At 46.8% G+C, this 20,553-nt stretch overlaps 1 protein-coding gene across 1 annotated transcript in view; it reads left to right on the plus strand.

Moving 5' to 3' along the window:
- Positions 1-18,618, plus strand: part of B4GALT1 (beta-1,4-galactosyltransferase 1) — a 51,296-nt gene extending 32,678 nt beyond the window's left edge. Inside the window, exons 3-6 of the mRNA XM_039247081.1 lie at positions 10,771-10,958; positions 13,770-13,892; positions 15,933-16,037; positions 16,279-18,618. Of these exons, the coding sequence (XP_039103012.1) occupies positions 10,771-10,958; positions 13,770-13,892; positions 15,933-16,037; positions 16,279-16,411 (549 nt within the window). The 3' untranslated portion in view covers positions 16,412-18,618. The remainder of the gene's footprint in view (positions 1-10,770; positions 10,959-13,769; positions 13,893-15,932; positions 16,038-16,278) is intronic.
- Positions 18,619-20,553: the final 1,935 nt, after the last annotated feature.

Consider the following 20,553-nt stretch of genomic DNA (forward strand, 5'->3'; position numbering starts at 1 on the left):
CCTTTCTTCCTGCCTATTTCCTTGCCCAGTGTTATAGCAATGAACTCTTTACTGTTCTCCCTGCCTCCTACTTCACCCCTACTCAGTACCAGCATTAAGACCCTCCCTCTCATTTGTTTGTCCTTGATGGTGTCAGAGGATACTGGATAATGATAGAAAACAGAATCTCAGGGGACTTAGGGACCATGTCAAGCCTAACAGCTTCTTCTGAGTAGGGTTGTGTCTCAAGTTCTGCACACAAGGGTGAGATGTCATGGGCTTTGTGGCTCCTATCCTTGTCTATATTAAGCTATTAACCACTCCTGTTTCGTTTAGGCCCCTCTAATTACCAGAACAACTTGCATCTCATAGTAAATGGGGTGGAGGGGGAGTGGCGAAGGCTTGGGATTGTTGTTCATCCTCAGGTCTCCACCGCTCCTCCTGCCCTGGCCCACCAGCCTTCCAGCCTCCCATTAGGGTTCCGGCACGTCTGCCATCGTGGGCCCAGAGTGCTACTCTGTGGCGCAGATGTGCCACGCAGGGTCCAACACTGGGACCTCAGTGCAGAGGTGGGTAGCAAGATGTCATGGTAGATAGGTGAGGAGTGCTGCACTTCCTCATGCTTTAAGCAGGAAAGGAGACTGCAGAACCACCCGAGGTGAGAGGAAGACAGTTTACCACCTGGTACTCATAGCTGTACATCAGAAACGGAGGATGTTTGTGAGATTAACCGGCATAAAACTTACCAAACAGGTGAGGAATGCAAGCCTCGTTGGTCAGGTAGGTGTGTAATCACCATGTTAGTCAGGGCCCCAGTCTGGTCTCTCCAATTCTGTTTGTATATCCTCTTGGGCTTCTGATCTCACTCAGCTGCCCAAGATCTTTGTAGTTCTGACCAGGTCACTCTCTAAGCCCTTCAGTGTGTCCCCACTGCCCACAGCCAAGGGTCTAAAGGGTCGGAAACCCTGAGCTTGGCACCTGAGACCTTCTACAGTCCAGGCATGAGCTACCTGCAGCTACTTCCTCCTCAGCCCTCCTTTACATACTTGATGCTACAACCACACTGTGCTCTCCATCTTCACTGAGACATACTCTGTATTCTCAGAGTATTCTCTGTATTCTCATTAGGCTGCCCCCCTCTGCCCCGTGTGTTTTTCCTTCCTTCCCCTAGTGGCTCTTTTTCTAGTCCCCATGTAAGCACCTTCCCCCACGCCCCCGCCCCGATTAGCTCTGTGAAGCCTTGGAGTGGAGCTGACTTCTTCCCTGGTGTTCCCGGGCCACTCAATGCTATCTAGTGAGGAGTGAGGGCTGATTCCGTGTGTGCATGCCCTCCCTTGCCTGCAGCCTCTAGACCCTGGGCTCCTCAGGCCTGACTCCCTCTGCCTCCCTGACACCAGACTGCGTTCAGTCAGGGTTTGGAGCTAGAAGCTGCTCCCTGTGACTCCTGCCCATTTACTTAACATTCACCCTCAGGTCCCCTTGGTGCTGGTTCTCTGGTGAGGTCTGTTCCTCTTGTCAGTTAAGCCTCTTTTCCCAGTCAGGCCAGGTCATGACCCTTGGGAGCCAACCTGCATGGCCCTCAGGGTGACCTTGCTTTTTAGCAAAAATTCAGAGAACCTACTTTAGCCCCTTGGTTATTGATGGTCATAAAACTTTATGGTCCTTTGGACTGGACCTCTTTCATGGTCTCACTTTGAATTTTGACCCTGCCAGCCTGCCAGTGAGGCAAATGGGCACTCTCATTGTTCCTGCTAAGAGAAAGCTCGTGAAGGTAAGCAGCTTGCTCGGGGGCCCGTGATGGCTAGGTGGCAGAGCTGGAATTTGAAGAGAGATCACCTGAGGCCTATGGAATGCCTTACTTTTCCATGTTCATTCCCACACACACTCCTTCCTGTCACTGGGAGACAGCTCCATATCCACTTGGCAACAACGCTGTGAGTCCTATGGGTCATGAGAGGCAGGTATTGGCTTTGGAGTAACCACCTCAAAACCCCCTGGGAGGCTTGCCCCGTTGTCATGCTGACAGGTAAATCCTGGCTTGAAAGCCTTGGGGTACAGCAGACGGAGGCCTGCCTGACGACTCTTTGAACATGGAATTTTTTTCCCTCTTCCATTTTTTCTGTGCACTTGTTGTAAATAGTTCCAGGCTTCTTGTCTGGAACCAAGTGTGGCCAGGTTTGGAGACAGTGAGTGAGAGCATTTGTTACCATACCTCAGCAGCTTATCTTTGTCACTGCACTGAGTAGCTGGTTCCTGCATGGGGCCAAGATAAATTAGAGTGAATCAGACTCGTGGGTCCATCCCTTTATGGAGGACAATTGCCTGGGCCTTTGACCCTCACTGGTTTGGTTTCTGTATTGATCATGTCTGTTCACCATCCCCCACCCCCCCAACCCTGCCTTTTGTTTTCTCCTAAAGCTGTCAGCGCCCAGACTGATGTGTGCAGGAATGGGGCCCGGGGGTGGTAGGGCCAGTCCTGTCCTGTAGAACCCCCTTCCTTGAGCACTGGGACCTTCTGGATCCTGGGGCCCAGGAGCATTATAGGAAGGCTGGATATGTCTGTGCCCACTGTGTCCACCAGAGCTTGTGTGCTGTCCCAGTGATTGGTGGTTTCTCTTGCTGTGTCTTTCCTCTCCCTATCTGTGGCTTGGTCCTTGCTCCTGAGGAGTGTGTACAGAGCACGTGGATTGCCTCCCTGGGCGTTGTACTAGGAAATATCATGTTCCCTGCTCACCTGTTACTTCATGACAAGGAATGCCAGCTTATTAGGAATTTGCCTTTGCCCTGGAACAAGAAGGGTCAGCCTTGACATTGCCTCTCTTCCTTATCTCTCTCCCTTGCGTCCATTCTTGTCTTTTTCTTTTTCTTTTTTTTCTTTCTAGTGGGGGTTGTTTGCTTTTACTTGTTAATCCTGTTTGTAGCAAAGCAAGCTGAAGGAGGAGCTCCTCTCTGTGATCTACTTCTTACTCTACACCTACCTCCTCTTCTGTGCCCTACACCTCCTAGAGAGAGAGAGAGAGAGGAGTGCCGACTTAACCACTGCTGTGACTGCTGCCGCTGCTGCCACCACTGCTGCCACCCCTGGTAATGTCCATGTGCCCCAAGTTCAACCCACAGCCCAGGCCCTGATGGTCACGGGGAAGCCATATCAGTAATCCTAAGAGTATGCCATCCTCTGGCCCTGGGGTCTCGCAGGCAAGATCATGGTCTCTGTGGTCTTGCTTGCAAATGCTGAGGTTGCTGGAAGCCAGCCTGTTGTGCAGAGGTCTAAGATAACTTTGCCTTAAAATTAAGCCACAATTGAGCTCATACTGTATGTGTATATACTTTTGTGTCCTGCCTTTTTCTTAAAATTCTATATCATCAGCATCTTGCCATGTTATTTCAGTCTTCATAATCACCACTTTCCATGCTCTCAGAGTAGTTGAGCATGTAGTTCTGCCATAATTAACTTAGCTGTTCCTCTAGTTTGAAGGTGTTTAGAGAACCTCCACTTTCTAACCAGTGTAAATAACACCGGAATGAACATCTCTGAGTCTGAAGCTAATTTGGTGTCGCTTCTTCCACATTTAGAATCCTCCCAGGCTAGAATTTCAGATATGGAATTATGGGTTAAGAAGCAGTGTAAATATTTTTATGGTTCTTCGTCTAAATGGTCAGATTGCTTTCTGAAAGAGAAGCCTGTATTTTCTATGGTGTTTTTCTGCAGAAAGTCAGATCTCAGGGCCTCTGGTCCAGGGAAGGAGGCAGACATCCTACTGCCATGCCTGTGGAGCTGGGGGTTAAAACCTGTTCTCTGGGCTCACCTCACTCAGAATCCCTGCTGGGCTGTTTCATTTGCTCAGTTCTCTCTGAAGGCAACTTAGGGCTTCTGACTTATGTCCAGCAAAGGCCAGCTATGTGCTCACTCTTGCCAGTTACTTTGGCAAGCAGAGAGCCACCAACCCCTCAGCTCCCTGACCCTGAAGGGCCCATTTCCTTTACTCCCTGGGTGAAGAGCTGAATGAAGTCTCAGACTGAGGTTTTGTTGAGGCCCCTTTCCAAGTTCAAAGCTGCCATGTTATTATGGTTAAGAGCTGAGGCCCAATTGCTGTGAAATCATGGCTGAGTGGATATTAGCCTTCCACAAACTCAGCATTTGTATAAACCCGGCAATTCTCTGGGGATCACCTCCCAGCCAGCTTGTCTACTACCCCTAGGTCCACACGTAGGCCTGTGGGCCAGCCCTGCAGCAGGATCACTCAGTCTGGCCAGAACTTTCTCTTTCCTGCTACCCACTTGGCCTAGGCCTTTTCTGTCAGTGTCTGAGTGGACACAGAAAAGCACACAGGAGGAGTTTCAGCAAACATGTCCACTGACCATAGATCTGCCTCTGGATCTATGGGCTTGAGACCGTGTGGGTTACTGTGGGTATTGAGCAGGGGGCATGTGTGTATGGCTCTGTGATGGGCCGGGACAGGTGTATGGAAACAAAATTATCTCTCTCATCACATGGAATTTCTGATTCTTTGAATCTTGGCTTCGGCTTGCTGTTTCCAACCTCAGTATTGCCATGTCTTTTGGCAGAGAAGGGGCCATGTATGGTCACTCCCCAAGCTGTCATGGTTGGGGGAAATGTCTACTGGTGTACCCACATGGGCCTGACATCCAGTAAAGGGGGTGGGTGGTTTAACCAATCCTTTAGCGACTGTTAGGACTTGGGTAAGGGCAGCCATGGCCTTCCGCAGGTGGTCACATGTCTTGCTGAAATCAGGAGAAGGCCTCTGTTGCCTTAGCCATAATCAGGATTTGCTTGGGGATTAGACCAGACGCTGGTACCTATTCTATTTTTTTTAAGTTTTTTAAAATGTTTATTATATTTATTTTTGAGAGAAGGAGAGAGGGGGAGAGAGACAGACAGACAGACAGACAGACAGAGTATGAGCAGGGGAGGGGCAGACAGAGAGGGAGACACAGAATCTGAAGCAGGCTCCAGGCTCTGAGCTGTCAGCACAGAGCCAGACGCGGGGCTTGAACTCACGAACCATGAGATCATGACCTGAGCTGAAGTCGGACGCTTAACTGACTGAGCCACCCAGGCACCCCTCTGGTACCTATTCTAAAAGCCCCATGAAGGCTGCTTACAGGCCCAGTGCACATGCCCAGAGAGTAGGTGAACCATGTAATGGAAAGTGGAGCCCTTGCTTTAGCCCTTGGAGGAAGGCATTCTCTACTTGATGATGTCTCTCCTTAATCACGAAACAACTTCCAAATGGATCTCCCTGCCTTCGGTTGCGGGGAGTCTCTCCTTGTACACGTAAAACATAATCTTTGTTTAAAACCTTCAAGGGCTCGGGGCGCCTGGGTGGCTTAGTCGGTTAAGCGTCCGGCTTTCGCTTAGGTCGTGATCTCGCGGTTCGTGGGTTCGAGCCCCGCGTCGGGCTCTGTGCTGACTGCCAGCTCAGAGCCTGGAGCCTGTTTCAGTCTGTGACTCCCTCTCTCTATGACCCTCCCCTGCTCACGCTGTCTCTCTCTCCTAGAANAAAAAAAAAAAAAAAAAAAAAAAAAAAAAAAAAAAAAACCTTCAAGGGCTCCCTATGGCCTAAATAAAAGACAAAGTCTGAGTACTTTAGTAGGGGTCCCAGCCTTCCTCTCCCTGGTGTGATTTGGTCCACATCCACCCTCCTGTCTTAATCTGGCTTCTCCATTCTGTATTTCTTGTAGCTCCTTGAACGTACTTTTTTCCTCACAGCCTTTACAAATGTCTTCTCTTCTAGGAACTCTCTTCTCATGCCTTCCCACTAAAGTTGGCCGACATTTTTGAAGCCCTCTCCAATCCTCTTAGGATTGGATCAGTATCTCCCTCCACCTCCACATCATCCCATTACAACTGCCTCTTTTATTTTTTTTAATGTTTATTTTTGAGAGTGAGAGAGAAAGAGTGTGAGTGGGGGAGGAGCAGAGAGAGAGAGGGAGATACAGAATCCAAAGCAGGCTCCAGGCTCTAAGCTGTCAGCACAGAGCCCAACTAGGGGCTCAAACACACGCACCGCGAGATCATGACCTGAGCCGAAGTCCGAGGCTTAAATGACTGAGCTACCCAGGCGCCCTTACAATTCCTCTTTAACTCCAAACTGCTCAGAAGCAGGGCCTGTGTCTTTTCCTTTTCTGTATCCCTATAGCTAAGCATGAAGTAGACACCCAATAAATGACAAAAATGAATATATGAGAAAGAGGGGAAATATAACCCCTGGTCCTTCTCCAGTCTCTGGAGCTGGCTTTTCTTTCTTTTTGGTAATCACTTCATTGAGATATTATTATATACCATACAATCACCTATTTAAAGTATGTAATTGGAGCATCTGGGTGGCTCAGTCAGTTAAATGTCCTACTCTTGATCTCAGCTCAGGTCTTGATCTCAAGGTTGTGAGCCCCATGTTGGGGTCCATGCTGGGCGTGAAGCCTACTTAGAAAAAGAAAAAAAGAAAAAGATAAATCTCATAACCCATTACTGCAGTCAATTTCAGAACATTTTCATTATACCAAAAACAAACCCCATAATTCTTAGCTACTAACTCCCTTCATTCCCCCAGCCCTAGGCAGCAACTAATATTCTTCCTTTCTCTATGGATTTGCCTATTGTGGACACTTCATATAAATGAATTCATGCAATCTGTCGTCTTTGTAACTGTCTTCTTTGATTTAACATGATGTTTTCAAGGTTCATCCATGTGAGAGCATATATCAGTACTTCATTCTTTTTTTTTTTCTGAATAACATTGCATTGTATGAATATAGTACATTTTATTTATCCGTTCATTAGGTAACAGACATTTAAGTTGTTTCTGCTTTTTTATCTGCTTTGAATAATGCTGCTATGAATGTTATGTAAAAGTTTTTGTGTAGACATGTTTTCATTTCAGTTAGTTATATACCTAGGAGTGGAATTGTTGGATCATGTGGTATTTCTTTGTTTATCCACCTGACGACCTACCAGACTGTTTTCCAGGATGGCCGCACAATTTTACATCCCCACCAGCAGTATATGAGGGTTCTGGTTTTTTTCCCTTTTTTAGTAATTTTTTTAATGTTTTATTTATTCTTGAGAGAGACAGAGAATGAGTGGGGGAGGGGCAGAGAGAGAGGGAGACACAGAATCCAAAGCACGCTTCAGGTTTTGAGCTGTCAGCACAGAACCTGAGGTGAGGCTCAAACCCACAAACTGTGAGATCATGACCTGAGCCGAAATCAGACACTTAACCAACTGAGCAACCCAGGCGCCCCTCTTTTTTTTTTTTTTTTTTAAATATTTATCTTGAGAGAGGGAGAATAGACGTATGCACGGCGGAGGTGCAGAGAGAGAGAGGGAGAGAGAGAATCCCAAGCAGGCTCCATGCTAGAACCCACAAACTATGAGATCATGACCTGAGCCAAAGTTGGCCATTCATCTGACTGAGCCACCCAGGCGCCCCTAAAGCTCAGCCTTTCAGAGGGAACGCTGCTCTCAGTGCACCAGTTCCTCTTCGTGTGTGACTTCCCAAACACATCATACATCTCTAAAGGTCTCTCTTTCTTCTGCTGCTATAAAGATTCCAATCGTATGAGCCACTCACTTGAACCCTAATCCTTTATAGAAATCCCCTCATCAGAGAAGCAGGATTTATGGGAAGGACACACACAAACACTAGAGAAGGAGAAGTCTCCATATTGGATTTCTGGGAGACAATTTGAAAGATCTGACTGTTCAAGATGGACAGGAAGACCTTCTCCTATAATAATGATAGTAGCCAACATTTGTTGCCAGGCAATGTACAAAGGCCTTTTCATGCATTGTCAAATTTAATAAAACTTACCTGTTGTCATCCAAATAGCCAAATGAGGAAATGGAGCCTGAGAGGTGCGATTTGCCCAGTTACATTGCCAGTGAGCAGAGAATCTGGCATTCCTGGATAAAAATTCACGTGTCTGTCACAACTGTGTTTTTGGCCAGGCTGGACAGTAGTGGTGCTTGATAAATATTTACCAGAGTGAATGAAGTAGCAGAAACACTGGATGCATCTGCCCAATGAGAAGGGGCAGGAATGAGGGTTGGGTGTCTTCCCATCCCCTGGAGAGGAACGAACCCCTTCTGTTAGTGGTGGGGATTGGCAGGCTTGCCAGAGTCTGTCTTTCTCATCAGGAAAGTTACCCAAGGTGTTACACCATTTCACCCAAAGAAGCCTAGGGTTAACTTTTCTATAATCCCAGGGGAAGGAAAGGGAAGACATACTTTCCTTGTCTACCTTTCAGCTGGTCTGATGTTCCTGAGGACTCTGGTAGGGAATTACACCTGCAAGAATGAATTCTTGCCTTTTCCCTCTTCCAGAGTCACAGAGGTGAGGCCAGAATGAGAGGAGTGATATACAGTTCAAGCTGTTTTAGGAAACTGCCTGACTAATTCTAAGTGTGGACCAGACAGTGAAGTGCCGTATTGAGTTGAAGGAGCTTGTTATGCCACACGTGGGGAAAGGGATAGATCTGCTCCCTTGGGTTTCTCCTCTATGCTGCCATTGCTCTTAGGGCATGGTGCCAGAGGTGTCCATTCATGGTTCCAAATTTGCAGTTCCCAGGAGAGGAAAAATGCATAGTATAGTCTCAGATCAAACATCTGCTTAACTCAAATAGTCATGGTTAGCAGGCCAGGCCCTGTGGTTTGGGCATGTCCATCATGAGCTCCCTGCCTTTGTCATTAGAGAATGAACCAAGAGAAGGGAGCATTGGGCAGCTATCCTTGGGAGTCTGCTACACAGATGTGAAAAGGCTTTGTTGGAAAAGTGTTCAATGCGGTTGAATTGTGTTTGAAGATATTTAGAGAAAGCTATCTCATAGGGTCTTTATGGGGCTAGAGGAGCAAAGAGGAAAGTACCAGGTGCAGGCCTCTCCCCCCATTGCCAGAAGATAGAAGGGTTTGGCAAGAATGAAGTAAATCTGGGTTGGGATGAAGGTTGTTACAAGATTGTTGAGATGTTTACATGAATGTCAGACACTTATCCTATGCCTTGCATGTCATATCTCCCAATTAATTTTAGCAATGAGCTGTAATTATAATAGTAATTATAACAGCTTTATAGTTTTCATGTCTGGTTTCTAAACTTTGAACTTCTTTTTGCCTCAAGATTTACAGAGAATTAGCTGAAGGCAGGATTTTGAGTGACTCTTAACTGATGGGGAAAAGCAAAGAACACAAGTGTGTGCCGTTGGGCTTGGCCTTCTCCTTTCACCATGCATGATTAGAAAGCTTTGTCATGGGCTGAAGAAAGGAGCTCTTGTGTAAAATGTTTCCTTAATTCATTCACTCTTCTCTTGTCTGCTCTTTCTGACTTCCTGGTACTTGTGTTTCTTAAGTGGTTTGTATCTGTGAGTCACTCTCCTGAGGTTGGGCGGCTGTGGCACCGTCCATATGCTCTGTACTCACCCAGGCACCAGTTTCCAAACCTTCTCTTGGGGGCCTGGAGAGTAGATGTTGGGTATCCCACCTTTAGACTGTGTAGCCACTGTAGGCCCTTGTGATATATATTTTCCCCCAAAGTAGAGGGCCCCGATCTTGATGATCCCAAGAGATATTGAGAAGGAGCACTAAATGAGGACTCCACAGTGTTGTGTCCAGCACCAGCTGTGTCACTTGTGTGCCTTAGTTCCTTCGTAGCATGGGTGGGAGGAATCTGCCCAGGAAGAGAATACCCGTATGGAAGGGCTTGTGGACTGCTAAGTGTAAGAGTGGCAGTGTTGATGCTCTCACTGTTCTTACTACCCTGGAGTTGTGCGAGTTGGTAAGGACAGAGCCCCATGGTGGTGACCCTGTGGTTGAAGCTTCCCAGAAGAATTGCCATCTGCCATGTTTTGTTGAAACCCATCTTTTGGTCTACTCATCCATCCATCCATCCATCCAGCCTTATTTATTGAGCTCTTATTGCATGCCAGTAAGTGTTCTAGGCACTGGGTAAATAAAAGTTAAAAATTCCAGTTTTTATTGAGCTTCTATTCTAGTGGGGGAGACTGAAAATAAACACGATAGTAAATAAAATATGAAGTACCTTTGTACCAACAGACTTGGTGCTTCAGGACCCAGTGGTTAGCATCCTGAAGTATGTGTCTTCTTCTCTCTCATACACCCTATTTCTATCATAGTGTGTATCACACTGCTTCCCACCCTACGTTGTGAGCACCATGAGGGCAGAGATTGACTTGGGTTCACCATATTTCTCTGGTACCTAGTTTAATGACAGACACCTGGAAGGCACACAATGTGGTGAACAAACCATAGTCAACCATACAAAGATGGGAGAGGGGAAAAAAATCCCATAGGTACCAGTTTCCTGGGTGTCTTCATGGGAATTAGTCTATAATACAGTATGTAAATATATGACACATAGGTCTAAATGCCTTTTCACCTAACAATACTATCTTGGAGATCATTTCCTTTTAGAGCTGCCTTCTTTTTTTGAACATCTCTATTCCATTATATGGATGTTACATGACTTATTTAACTAATTCCCTAGCAATGCTTATGTCACTGCTTGCAATCTTTTGCTGTGAAGAAAATCCTATGATGAGCAAGTTGTTCATATTCACATATTTGCAAGTCGCACGTGATAATTCCTAGAAGTGGGATTGCAGACTCAGGGCATGCCATTCTGTACTGATTTGTAAAGTGAGAGCAGAAAAATAAGTGAACTAATGATCACATGTAGTCCACAAAGTCACCAGTCCCTGGGAGTGTCCTGCTCATTGGCCTTATGGCATCTGATATCACTTCTTTTGTTTCTACCCCAGGCTGGAGAAACCATGTTCAATCGTGCCAAGCTCCTCAACATTGGCTTTCAAGAGGCCTTGAAGGACTATGACTACAACTGCTTTGTGTTTAGCGACGTGGACCTCATTCCAATGAATGATCATAACGCCTACAGGTGTTTTTCACAGCCACGGCACATTTCTGTAGCAATGGATAAGTTTGGATTTAGGTAAGAGATGTTCACCACTGCAGAAAACATGTTTCACTCTTACATGGTGACTAAGAAATGCAATTTCTCCGGCCCAGGAGTATCTGTTTAGGTTTTGGAGGAAGAATTCTTCCTCAGAGGACTGGGTGCTTTTTAAGCCCAAAGCCTGTAATTATTTGAGGAAAAAAGTAAAGTTCAGAAACACCACTACCTCTGCATATCCAGGCAAGAAGAGTTTTTATGTTTGGGGTAGCTTTCACTTTTAGGCTCCAAACAGATGCCGTATTTCCTTGCTTTCTTCTATCCTTTTCCCCACACAGTTTGGGAAGCAAATTGGACTCATTTTTCCCTAGTAGATTCTTGAGTTTGGGTACCTTGGCAGCTATACCTTGGTATTTTAAGAAGGAACATGATACTGTTTCCCTGCAGAGCACAGGCTTCTGTTTAATCATGAGGACCCAAACTTTTCCACCAAAATGCCCCTAGTGAGGAGGCCAGTTGATTCCATGAGCAATGGTATAATCCAAACCATAAGGTCATGGTTGGAAAATAGCCTTGGAGTCCTTTTCTTTTTAAAAATTTGTTTAAATGTTTTATTTATTTTTGAGACAGAGAGAGACAGAGCATGAGCAGGGGAGCGGCAGAGAGGGAGGGAGACACAGAATCTGAATCAGGCTCCAGGCTCTGAGCTGTCAGTACAGAGCCCAATGCGGGGCTTGAACTCACGAACCGTGAGATCATGACCTGAGCCAAAGTTGGATGCTTAACCAAATGAGCCACTCAAGTGTCCCTCCTTTTTTTAAAAATCTTAAAAAAAATAAATCTGCATTTTGTTCCATAATTACCCCTGTTTATATTAATATAGAATTGTTTTAAATCACCTATCAGTTGAGTAAACAGACCTTTCCTTCCTTGCTCCAAGTTAGTTTGAAGTTCCAGGAAGCTGTGCTGCAGACCCCGTGGGCTAGGCATTCCTGGCTTGGGCGCCCCGCCTGGTGTGGCATGCCTGTGCCAATCGGCAGTCCCCTGGTTTAGATATGAATTCTTTCTTTCAGACTCCTTTCATTCCCATAATTTCTTTCTGTCTTCCCTTGCTGGGGGCAGTGAGAGCTGTGAGATGAAACTAAGAATACTGTGAGGAGAATTCGACTGTAGACGTCACCTTGTACCCTCCCATCTTACCTCCCCTCTTCCCTGTTTGTGTATCTTCTCTTTAAGAGACATAAGTTCAAACCCTGTTGCCTCTTAATTCTTCCCCCTGAAGCATGGTGGTAAGGACCTCATTCTTTGGCACAGCACCGTTCTTGTTTTACCCAGAACTGGTCAGGCTTGGGGAATGGGGTGGTTGGTCAGAGAAAGCAGCACAGACAGCAAACTGAATCTCATCAACTCCGCACTCACTTCCCCGTGAGGTCACGAAGAGTCCCTTTTTGTAAAAACACTGATCATGACAAACCTTATTGGCCTGGCCACCTGGTTCAAACCCTCACTTGTAATCAGTTGCAGACTGTTGTGTGATGTGTGCCCAAAGGTGGGTAACTGGGCACCTAACTGATGACACCTAATTATAAATAGATTACCTTTGACTCATTAAAGCAGGCCCTCCCAGATCTTCAAATACATATAGTCTGATGTCTTGAATGTATTTGAAAATAATCATTGCACCTTTTTTTCATGTGCTCTATATGGTTTGGCTGACTTCCCCCTTGAAGTATGAGTTAGTTTTCCTTAATTCGTGTGATGGATTTTAGTCTCTTTGGATTCTAGTAAGAGCCCAAGTGTGGTTTAGTGCCACATACAAGGTCATCCCAAGCCACAGCCTTTAAAGGACCCTTAGGAAAGCCTTTGCCTGGCTTCTGGGCATGACCTGAGTGTTAACTTTTCTCATTGGTGCTCCGTCTGCATCCTTCAGGAGTCCATGACATAACCATTGAAATAGTAAAATATAGGGGTGCCTGGGTGGCTCAGTCAGTTAAGCTTCTGACTCTTGATTTCGGCGCAGGTTGTGATCTCACGGTTCCTGAGATCAAGCCCTGTGTTGGGCTCTGCGGGCTCTGCGTTGGCAGCTTGGAGCCTGCTTGGGATCCTCACTCTCCCGCTCTCTCAGTGTGTTTCCCCTGCTCATACTAACACAAACACACACACTCCCTCAAAATAAATAAATAAGCATTTAAAAAAAAAACAGTAAAATACAAAAAGGTGTGGAAAGATGAAAGCCCAGATGCCCTGCTGCTTGAAAATGTGTCAAAAATAGATTCACCATTATGCATTTTGCCAAGTTGGGATGTGGTAGAAATTTCCTAGAAAATTTTATTTTAGCAAATTTTCAGAAATGCTGTTTTGACTGTTGGGGTGAATGTTCAAGCCAGTATACCTGTGGAAGAATGAAAGTTAGACTGGTAGATGGGCTGAGGGTGGCAAGGGAGGGCATGACAGGGTGGGCACCGGGAAGCTTTACTATAGTCTCTGTTTCCAGGACCTCCTGGATAAGCATTTCATGCAGGATCAGGACACAGGGGAAGCAGATTCCTGAATAGGGCACAAGAAGTGGGCTTAGGCTCTTGTCAGTGACTAATTTTCCAGGTAACCACAGAAGCAACACAATGTTCTTAGAAAGAGCAAGATTCTACTTTTTTATTTCTGTGTCTTCTCTACAACAATCTGAACCTGATATGAAAACAGAACCAAGAAAGTTATAAATTCCCAATTAAAAAGTTCCAGAGAATAAAAATAACTTTAGAAGTGTTTGTGCTTTGAGCATATTTTATTTTGAAAGTCAAAACTTACTAACCACTGGTTTTCTTGTGTGTGTGTGTTTGTGTTTCCCCCTAGCCTACCTTATGTTCAGTATTTTGGAGGTGTCTCTGCTCTAAGTAAACAGCAGTTTCTCACCATCAATGGATTTCCGAATAATTATTGGGGCTGGGGAGGTGAAGATGATGACATTTTTAACAGGTAATCTTCCTGACTTAGATCTCTTTCTTCCCTGTCTCCCTTCACTTCCAGTTTTTCAATCAGTGCCTGATTATTCTGCAAGATTGACCCTTGGGAGGCATGGAGTCCCCACTCGGCCCAAATTCTTAGGTGTGCCCTGCTGTAGGTGCTATAGGTGCTGAAAATGTCTTTAGGAAGTTTAGCTTCTGTGATTTTTGCATTAGCCTTGGAACGCACAAAATGAGAACCAAGTAAAGGGTTGGGTTTACTTTGATTTATCCCACACTCCATTTTGTCCTGAAGAAGTAAACATGCCCTTTGCAAAAATTCAGCATCTCATTGTGGTCCCGTTTGATTATGAAACAAGTTTCTTTGGGCAGGATCCTAAGTTCCTTTACAAAATCTCTGTGCTGTTTATTTTGGAATATTTTTAACAAACACAAAAGAGGACTGCACAGTATAATATAAACTTCTGTGGACCCACCCAGCCCCAACAACCACTGGCAGCCCCGCCTGCCCCATCCACAGCCCAGGGCCCCTTTATCATGTACATTGTCCTTGCAGATGGTAAAAAGAAAGAGAAAACAAAACAAAAGAAACCCTGGTGGCATTTGAAACCACATCTGCCCTATTGTCCCTGACAGTGGAGACTTCAACCCTGCTGTCTCCAGATAAGAAGTACCTTCTCCCTCTGAGAGCCGGTCTGAGCTTGTGACTGAGCTTGATATCAGAATATACCCTAGCACCTTCCCAAATTGGAGTACGTTAATATGATCAATTAACAGAAGGTGTCTGTCAGGGCAGGACCCACGTCAGTCAGTTTTAGCTTTGTGTGAGAACCTGCCACAGACCCAGGTCTTTACTATCGACCTGGAAGAAAATCTGAGTTTTAGAGAATGCAGATTGATTATCAGGCATCTTCAGCAGACAGCACTGTGTCACATAGGCCTGAGGGGTAGGACACTGAAGCCTCAGACAAGGGGTCCAGACAGAAACAAACTCCCTGACACAGCACCACCTTGGCAAACCTCAGGCCCACAGGATGGTGTTAGGGGCTGATGTGACACCACAGACCCGAGCAGTTAAGAAGATGAGTGGGAAGGGAGCACTGAGGATGGACACCCAAGGGTGGGGGGGACTAGAAGGATGGGGGGCTGGTGGAACAGCTTTCTTGAAAGATAAAGGACCTAACTCGCTGTATGCCAGGCACTGAATCTGCGCTGGGGAAGACAAGGCCAGAAAACGTTAAGTTATCCAGGACCAGCTCACTCTGCTTCTTAACCAACTTGTACTCCTGCTTAACCAACTTGTCCTCATTCCTTTCCTCCAGACTACACAGAATCTTCCACCCTGTTCTGGCTGCCTCTAGTCTTGTTCTCTGCTTTTCATTCTTAACATTGTTTATCAGAGAGACTTCCCTTTGGCCAAAAACCTTTGGGAAACTGTATATTCTACCCCTTTCAGACACTGGCACTGATCTAAAAAATGGGATGTGAAAAGCTCTGAGAAGGCCTCCATGATTTAGCCTTCGCCCTTCTTTCCAGCCTCATCTCTGGCCACTTCTTATCCCAGACTCTTTCCAGCAGTCCCCAGAACCTTCTGTTGCTCCCCAAGGGCCCTGCATGTGCTCTGCCTCCCTGCCTTTGCCTGTGCTGTCCTGACTGCCCTAAATGCTCTGCAGGCACCCATTTGTCTTCACAGCTGGCTCTGCCTAGTCTTGCTCAGGTAGAGTGAGTAGCTTCTCCTGTGCTCCACGCCACTACCTCCCCTCCTCACCTCTATCCTGGCACTGATGGCCCTATGTTCCAAGTCCGCATTGTAAATTCTGTGAGGGCAGACACTCCCTGTTCCCGGCACAGAACACTCCCGAACACAAACCACAGAATCAGTGGTCAAAGGACACGGGGAATTAGTGTGAGTTTAAACTAGTGTCACAGTGAGCTGAGGTACCGACTGAGTGAGAACAGTGAACAAGATGGCCGATGGGGCAACAGTCTGGGGCTGTCGGACCCAAGCCTTAAGGCGCTCTTCAGTGATGACTTGTCCCTTCCCTCCTTGCAGATTAGTTTTTAGAGGCATGTCTGTATCTCGCCCAAATGCTGTGGTTGGCAAGTGCCGGATGATCCGCCACTCAAGAGACAAGAAAAATGAACCCAATCCTCAGAGGTGTGTTCTGTGTTCATTTACATTCCTTCTTTCCCCTTTCACGTGGGGTAGGCTATGGGAATGAGGCTCTGAAGAGGGCTGCAAGCCTCGAGGGAAAAGGAGGGATCTGTACATGAATGGGGTAGAGGAGACTAGGTGGCAGGGTGGGGGGTGGGAGGCAATGAAGGACAAGTGTTTAATGGTTTTTTTCCCTTAAGATTTTTGTTTCGACAGCAACCCTTTGCCTGTTTCTTCCTTGTAGGTTTGACCGAATTGCACATACAAAGGAGACAATGCTCTCTGATGGTTTGAACACACTCCGTTATGAGGTGTTGGACATAGAGAAAAACCCGTTGTATACCAAAATCACAGTGGACATCGGGACACCGAGCTAGCATTTTGGTACACTAATAAGAGACCTGAAAATGGCCAGGACCTCAGCTGTGCGTCTCTGCCAATCTTCTGGGCCGGTCCCTTTCATTCTTAACAATCAGAGTGATAGGCCCCCTCCAGTCATCATTCAGATGCCTTTCCAGATGACCAGGACGAGTGGGATATTTTGCCCCCAACTTGGTTCGGCATGTGACTTCTTAGCTCTACAAGGTGTGTGTAAACGTAGAAACTGTCAGCCTTTGGGGGATTCTCGGCATGTCCACAGTGTCACCCCAAAGAATCAGTACACAGCCCCAAATTTGGTGACTGTGGGACTCATTCCCAGTGATAAATTGCTAATCTGTTGTGAAATAGGTAAGAATTTCGCTTTAAATTGTGGTATTCTTATTACTTTATGAAAAATCGGAGAGTGCTGCTGAAATCGGATTGGTGTGATGTTTTTTGTTTGCATATTCTAACAGAAAAACAATCTCAACCATTCTCATTTTACTCCTCCCCCACCTTTGAGCAGTATGCAACTACCACAATCACTTGTGTGCGTATGTCTTAGCAAAAGAATTTTAAAACTTGAGCCTTTGACCTTTTGCCCTGCTAACGTATGAATTCGAAGGCAACGTTAGCCATCAGCAAAAGCCTTGAGTGTCCTCAAATTCAGTGGCCTTTCTCCAGATTGTCTGATTTCTGAATGTAAAGACTTTTTTTAAAAAAAGTTTGTAGTATTTTAAAGAGAGAACAAATCGGGTTCTATTATGATCTAGCTTGATTTTGTGTTGACCCAGATTTGCATAGCTGTTTAGTGTTAAATCATGGCAATTTATTTTTCTGAGCATGCTATATAAACTTGAATTTCCTATGTATTTTTATTGTGGTGTTTTAAATGTAGGGAGGGGATTGAGCAGTTTTTAGTGGAAAAAATAGCATAGGCTGTACTGGCCATGAATGGACCTCTGAATTGGCAGGCAGGTCAGGTTTTGTAAAAAGCAAAATGACCTTTGGGCCCTTTGAGGGCAAGACCTCCCTGGTCAGAGTTATCCTGCTAGACCTCTGGGGAAGCCAAAGGCCTAGGTCTGCCAGGCGGAGTGCCCCACCTCCTTACCCTCCCCAGGTGGGAGGGAACCTCACAACCTCTCTTCCCACTGACCCTTGGAACTTCCCTTTAGGGCCGTAGGCCGTGGAGTTGTAAATGATAGCAATCAGGTTGCTTACTGGCCCTTAGTCTGGGGAGGGAGAGAAAATCACTACTCTGGGCACCATGGAGTCCAGGGGCCACTTCCTTCTCTGTGCTGGCACACTGCCTGGCCTACCTTGCTGGACCCGTTCTCCTTCCTCCCCCTTCCTCCTTCCTGCTGCCTTTCTCCTTCCTTCCTCCCCATTTTTGTTCCTTTGCCTCTTGCCTGTTCCCTAAAACTTGCCTGTGGCACTCAGGGTCAAACAGACTATTCATTCTCCAGCATGAATGTGCCTTTTAATTAGAGATCTAGAAAGTTCAACTGAACCCTCCCATACTCCCCCACAACCACTCTGGTGCCTAAAGCCTCCCAGTCCCCCTCAGGTTTTTAGCAGGTGCTCCCACTCAGGGAGGCTGATCCACAGGGGTGTCTTCCCCAGAACCCCCTCTGCTGGGAGAGGTCAAGGTCTGCCTGGGGTGAGATGCACAAGGCAGTCGCTACTACTGGCCACCCTTGTCGGGTCCAGCCTGGGCTATGGGCAAAAGAGTCAGCTGTCTGAACCCAGAGTTGACCCTTTAGCTGGTGGCAGCCCAGAGCCCCATGCCAGCCTCCTGGGAACCAGCTCGCCATGTGGAGCTGGTGCCCTGGTCTTACCTGTGCCTTTATTGCTTTGAGCATCTTGGATGCTACCATGGTTCTTTTTCCAGAAGCCTTTGTATTGGGTTGAAATTACTTTCCACTGCAGAGGCATCTGGGCTATGCGAGGAGTATTCTTTCTCTCAGCCCCCCATTCCCTGACAGCGGTGTCAGTGGAACCAAGAATAACCACCCTGAGAGGGAGTTTGGGGAAGTACAAAGAAAGAAGGCCTCCCCCTCTCTCTGTCCCCAGATCCTGACTTTTCCAAAGTGCCTTAAAAGAAAAGAGACAAATATCCTGGGTGGTAACTTCTTTATTATTTACCTTACTCTTGAAAAAAAATTCTGACTTTTTTCCCCCCCTCCTGTTTTCCTGTTACACTTTCCTTCATGTTCCACTGGAATAGTCAAGTATGTGGTTCATTCTCAGAACCAAGGGGGATTCTGCTTCACCTGTTCCCCACTTGCTGACCTTCTGGTGCTCTCATGGAGCCCACTTGGGCCCAAGGTTAGGCCCGGACGTTTGCCTGGTTCATAAGATGCTTCAGGTCCTCCTTCCTCCCTGAGTCGGTGAGGGCTGAGGGTTCAGAGAGCATTTCCTTCACCTGGAAGGTGTCACCATGAAGTTGTTATGTGCCGTGTCTTTCTCTGTTTCTGTCCACCCTGTTGCTGATGACCCCGTAAAGTGGCCTTTGGGAAAGATTAGAGGGCAGAGGTGGCACGAGAGGGTAGAGGAAATGCTGGTGCTGGCGCTCAGTCTGGGCAGGGTCTCTGCTGACCTCAGTGCTGGGCGTGGGGTGCCCCACTCAGCCAGGGTGGCAGCTCTCCTGTCCCACAGACCTGTCGTGCTGTCTATTTTGATGTCCCATGTATGCAAATGTATGCGTTTACCATTGTAAGTGGGGGGGGGGAAATGTCTGACCTTGGTGTTCAAAACAGAACTGTATTTTTGTCTTTAAAATCCAGTAATATAACGTGAATAAATGACCTTATCTTTGTAACCTCAGGTGGTTTCTTTTCTGATTTGAGGGGTCTGGGCTCTCCGGGGCTGGAGGGAAATGATTGGGACTGCCTGCTGGCAGGATCAGAGGAGCAGAGGCCTGCCACAAGGAGGGGGTAGGTCGTGGCTGGGGGTGGGGGGAGGCGGTGGTACCTCACCTGACTATGCTCCACACGCCTCACTGGAATCGGTTTCCCAGGCTGAGCCTCATTTTCTTATCTGTAAAATGGAAATGATAGCACATAGAGACTTTTCAAGGCTTAAAAGAGATGATGGGTCTAAAATAATGACTGGCACCTCACAGCTACTTACTGCATAGTAGCTAGTACCACTTCAAAACAGAATTTCCCCTAGCAGTTCTCTGGCCACGTTCTGCTGTATTCCGCAATTGCCACGAGAGTTCCTAGATCCTTCTCAGAGCCGTTTACACAAGGTGTTCACAGTGTAACTTCAATAGTACTGTACAGAGTAAGATTTCTTGTCAGCTCCAGGAAATTTGAACAGACGTTCTACAGGGTTTTAGTTGTGACTCAGCAACTTGAGACAGTAAGTACCCTGTGTGCCACCTCCTCAGTGGCCCCAGGATCAGGCACCAGCAACCTCTTAATGCGCTGGTTGGATTGACTTGGCACCTGAAAGAAATGTGTCAGAGGAGACCAGTGTGAATGAGAGGCACCTTTCCTGTCCAGGCTGATGGAGCTGTGAATGTGGGACCAATTGGGAAACAGGAGCAGTAAGGGCAGCACTGTATGACAGCATCTGGCTGTCCCCGCCCATCCTTGTGACTGCTGGAAGAATCCCTAGGGGCCTCAGACCTGAACAGAGGTGGCCTTGGGCTCAGATCTGACCTTCAAACAGGAGACTCTGGTCCTTTCAACAAAGTGCTGCCTTTGCAAGCTGTGAAGTCTGGTACGTAGAGCACCTGTCTGTCCCCAAGATGCACATATCCACACACATACATACATACTGACTTGCTAACATATCTGACATGAGCCTATGAGAGACCAGAGTGCCTGGGTTCAAATCCTACTGTTGCTTCTTCTAGTGCTGTGACGTGACCACTCCAAATCTGGAGGTACCAGTGGTGTTTTCCCTTCCCTTCCCTGCCTCACCTGAGCAAAAGTGTTTGGAATGGCAGCACTGAGGAAGAAGAAGGTTTGAACCTCCATCGTGGGCTCCGAGGAGTCAGGAAGGGATGAAGGCAGGAGGAAGGGGGCTGCAGACAGGCTTCTGTGGTTGGCGGTTTCCTTGAGATGTGCTCTGTCTCCAGTCTCCCACTTCACATGGACCCAGACCAAGTCTGAGCCAGGCAGAGCCCAGGAGGCATGCAGTGTGGATT

Source organism: Hyaena hyaena, unplaced genomic scaffold (genome assembly GCF_003009895.1).
Source record: "Hyaena hyaena isolate Hyena2069 unplaced genomic scaffold, ASM300989v1 scaffold_289, whole genome shotgun sequence".
NCBI lineage: Eukaryota > Metazoa > Chordata > Mammalia > Carnivora > Hyaenidae > Hyaena > Hyaena hyaena.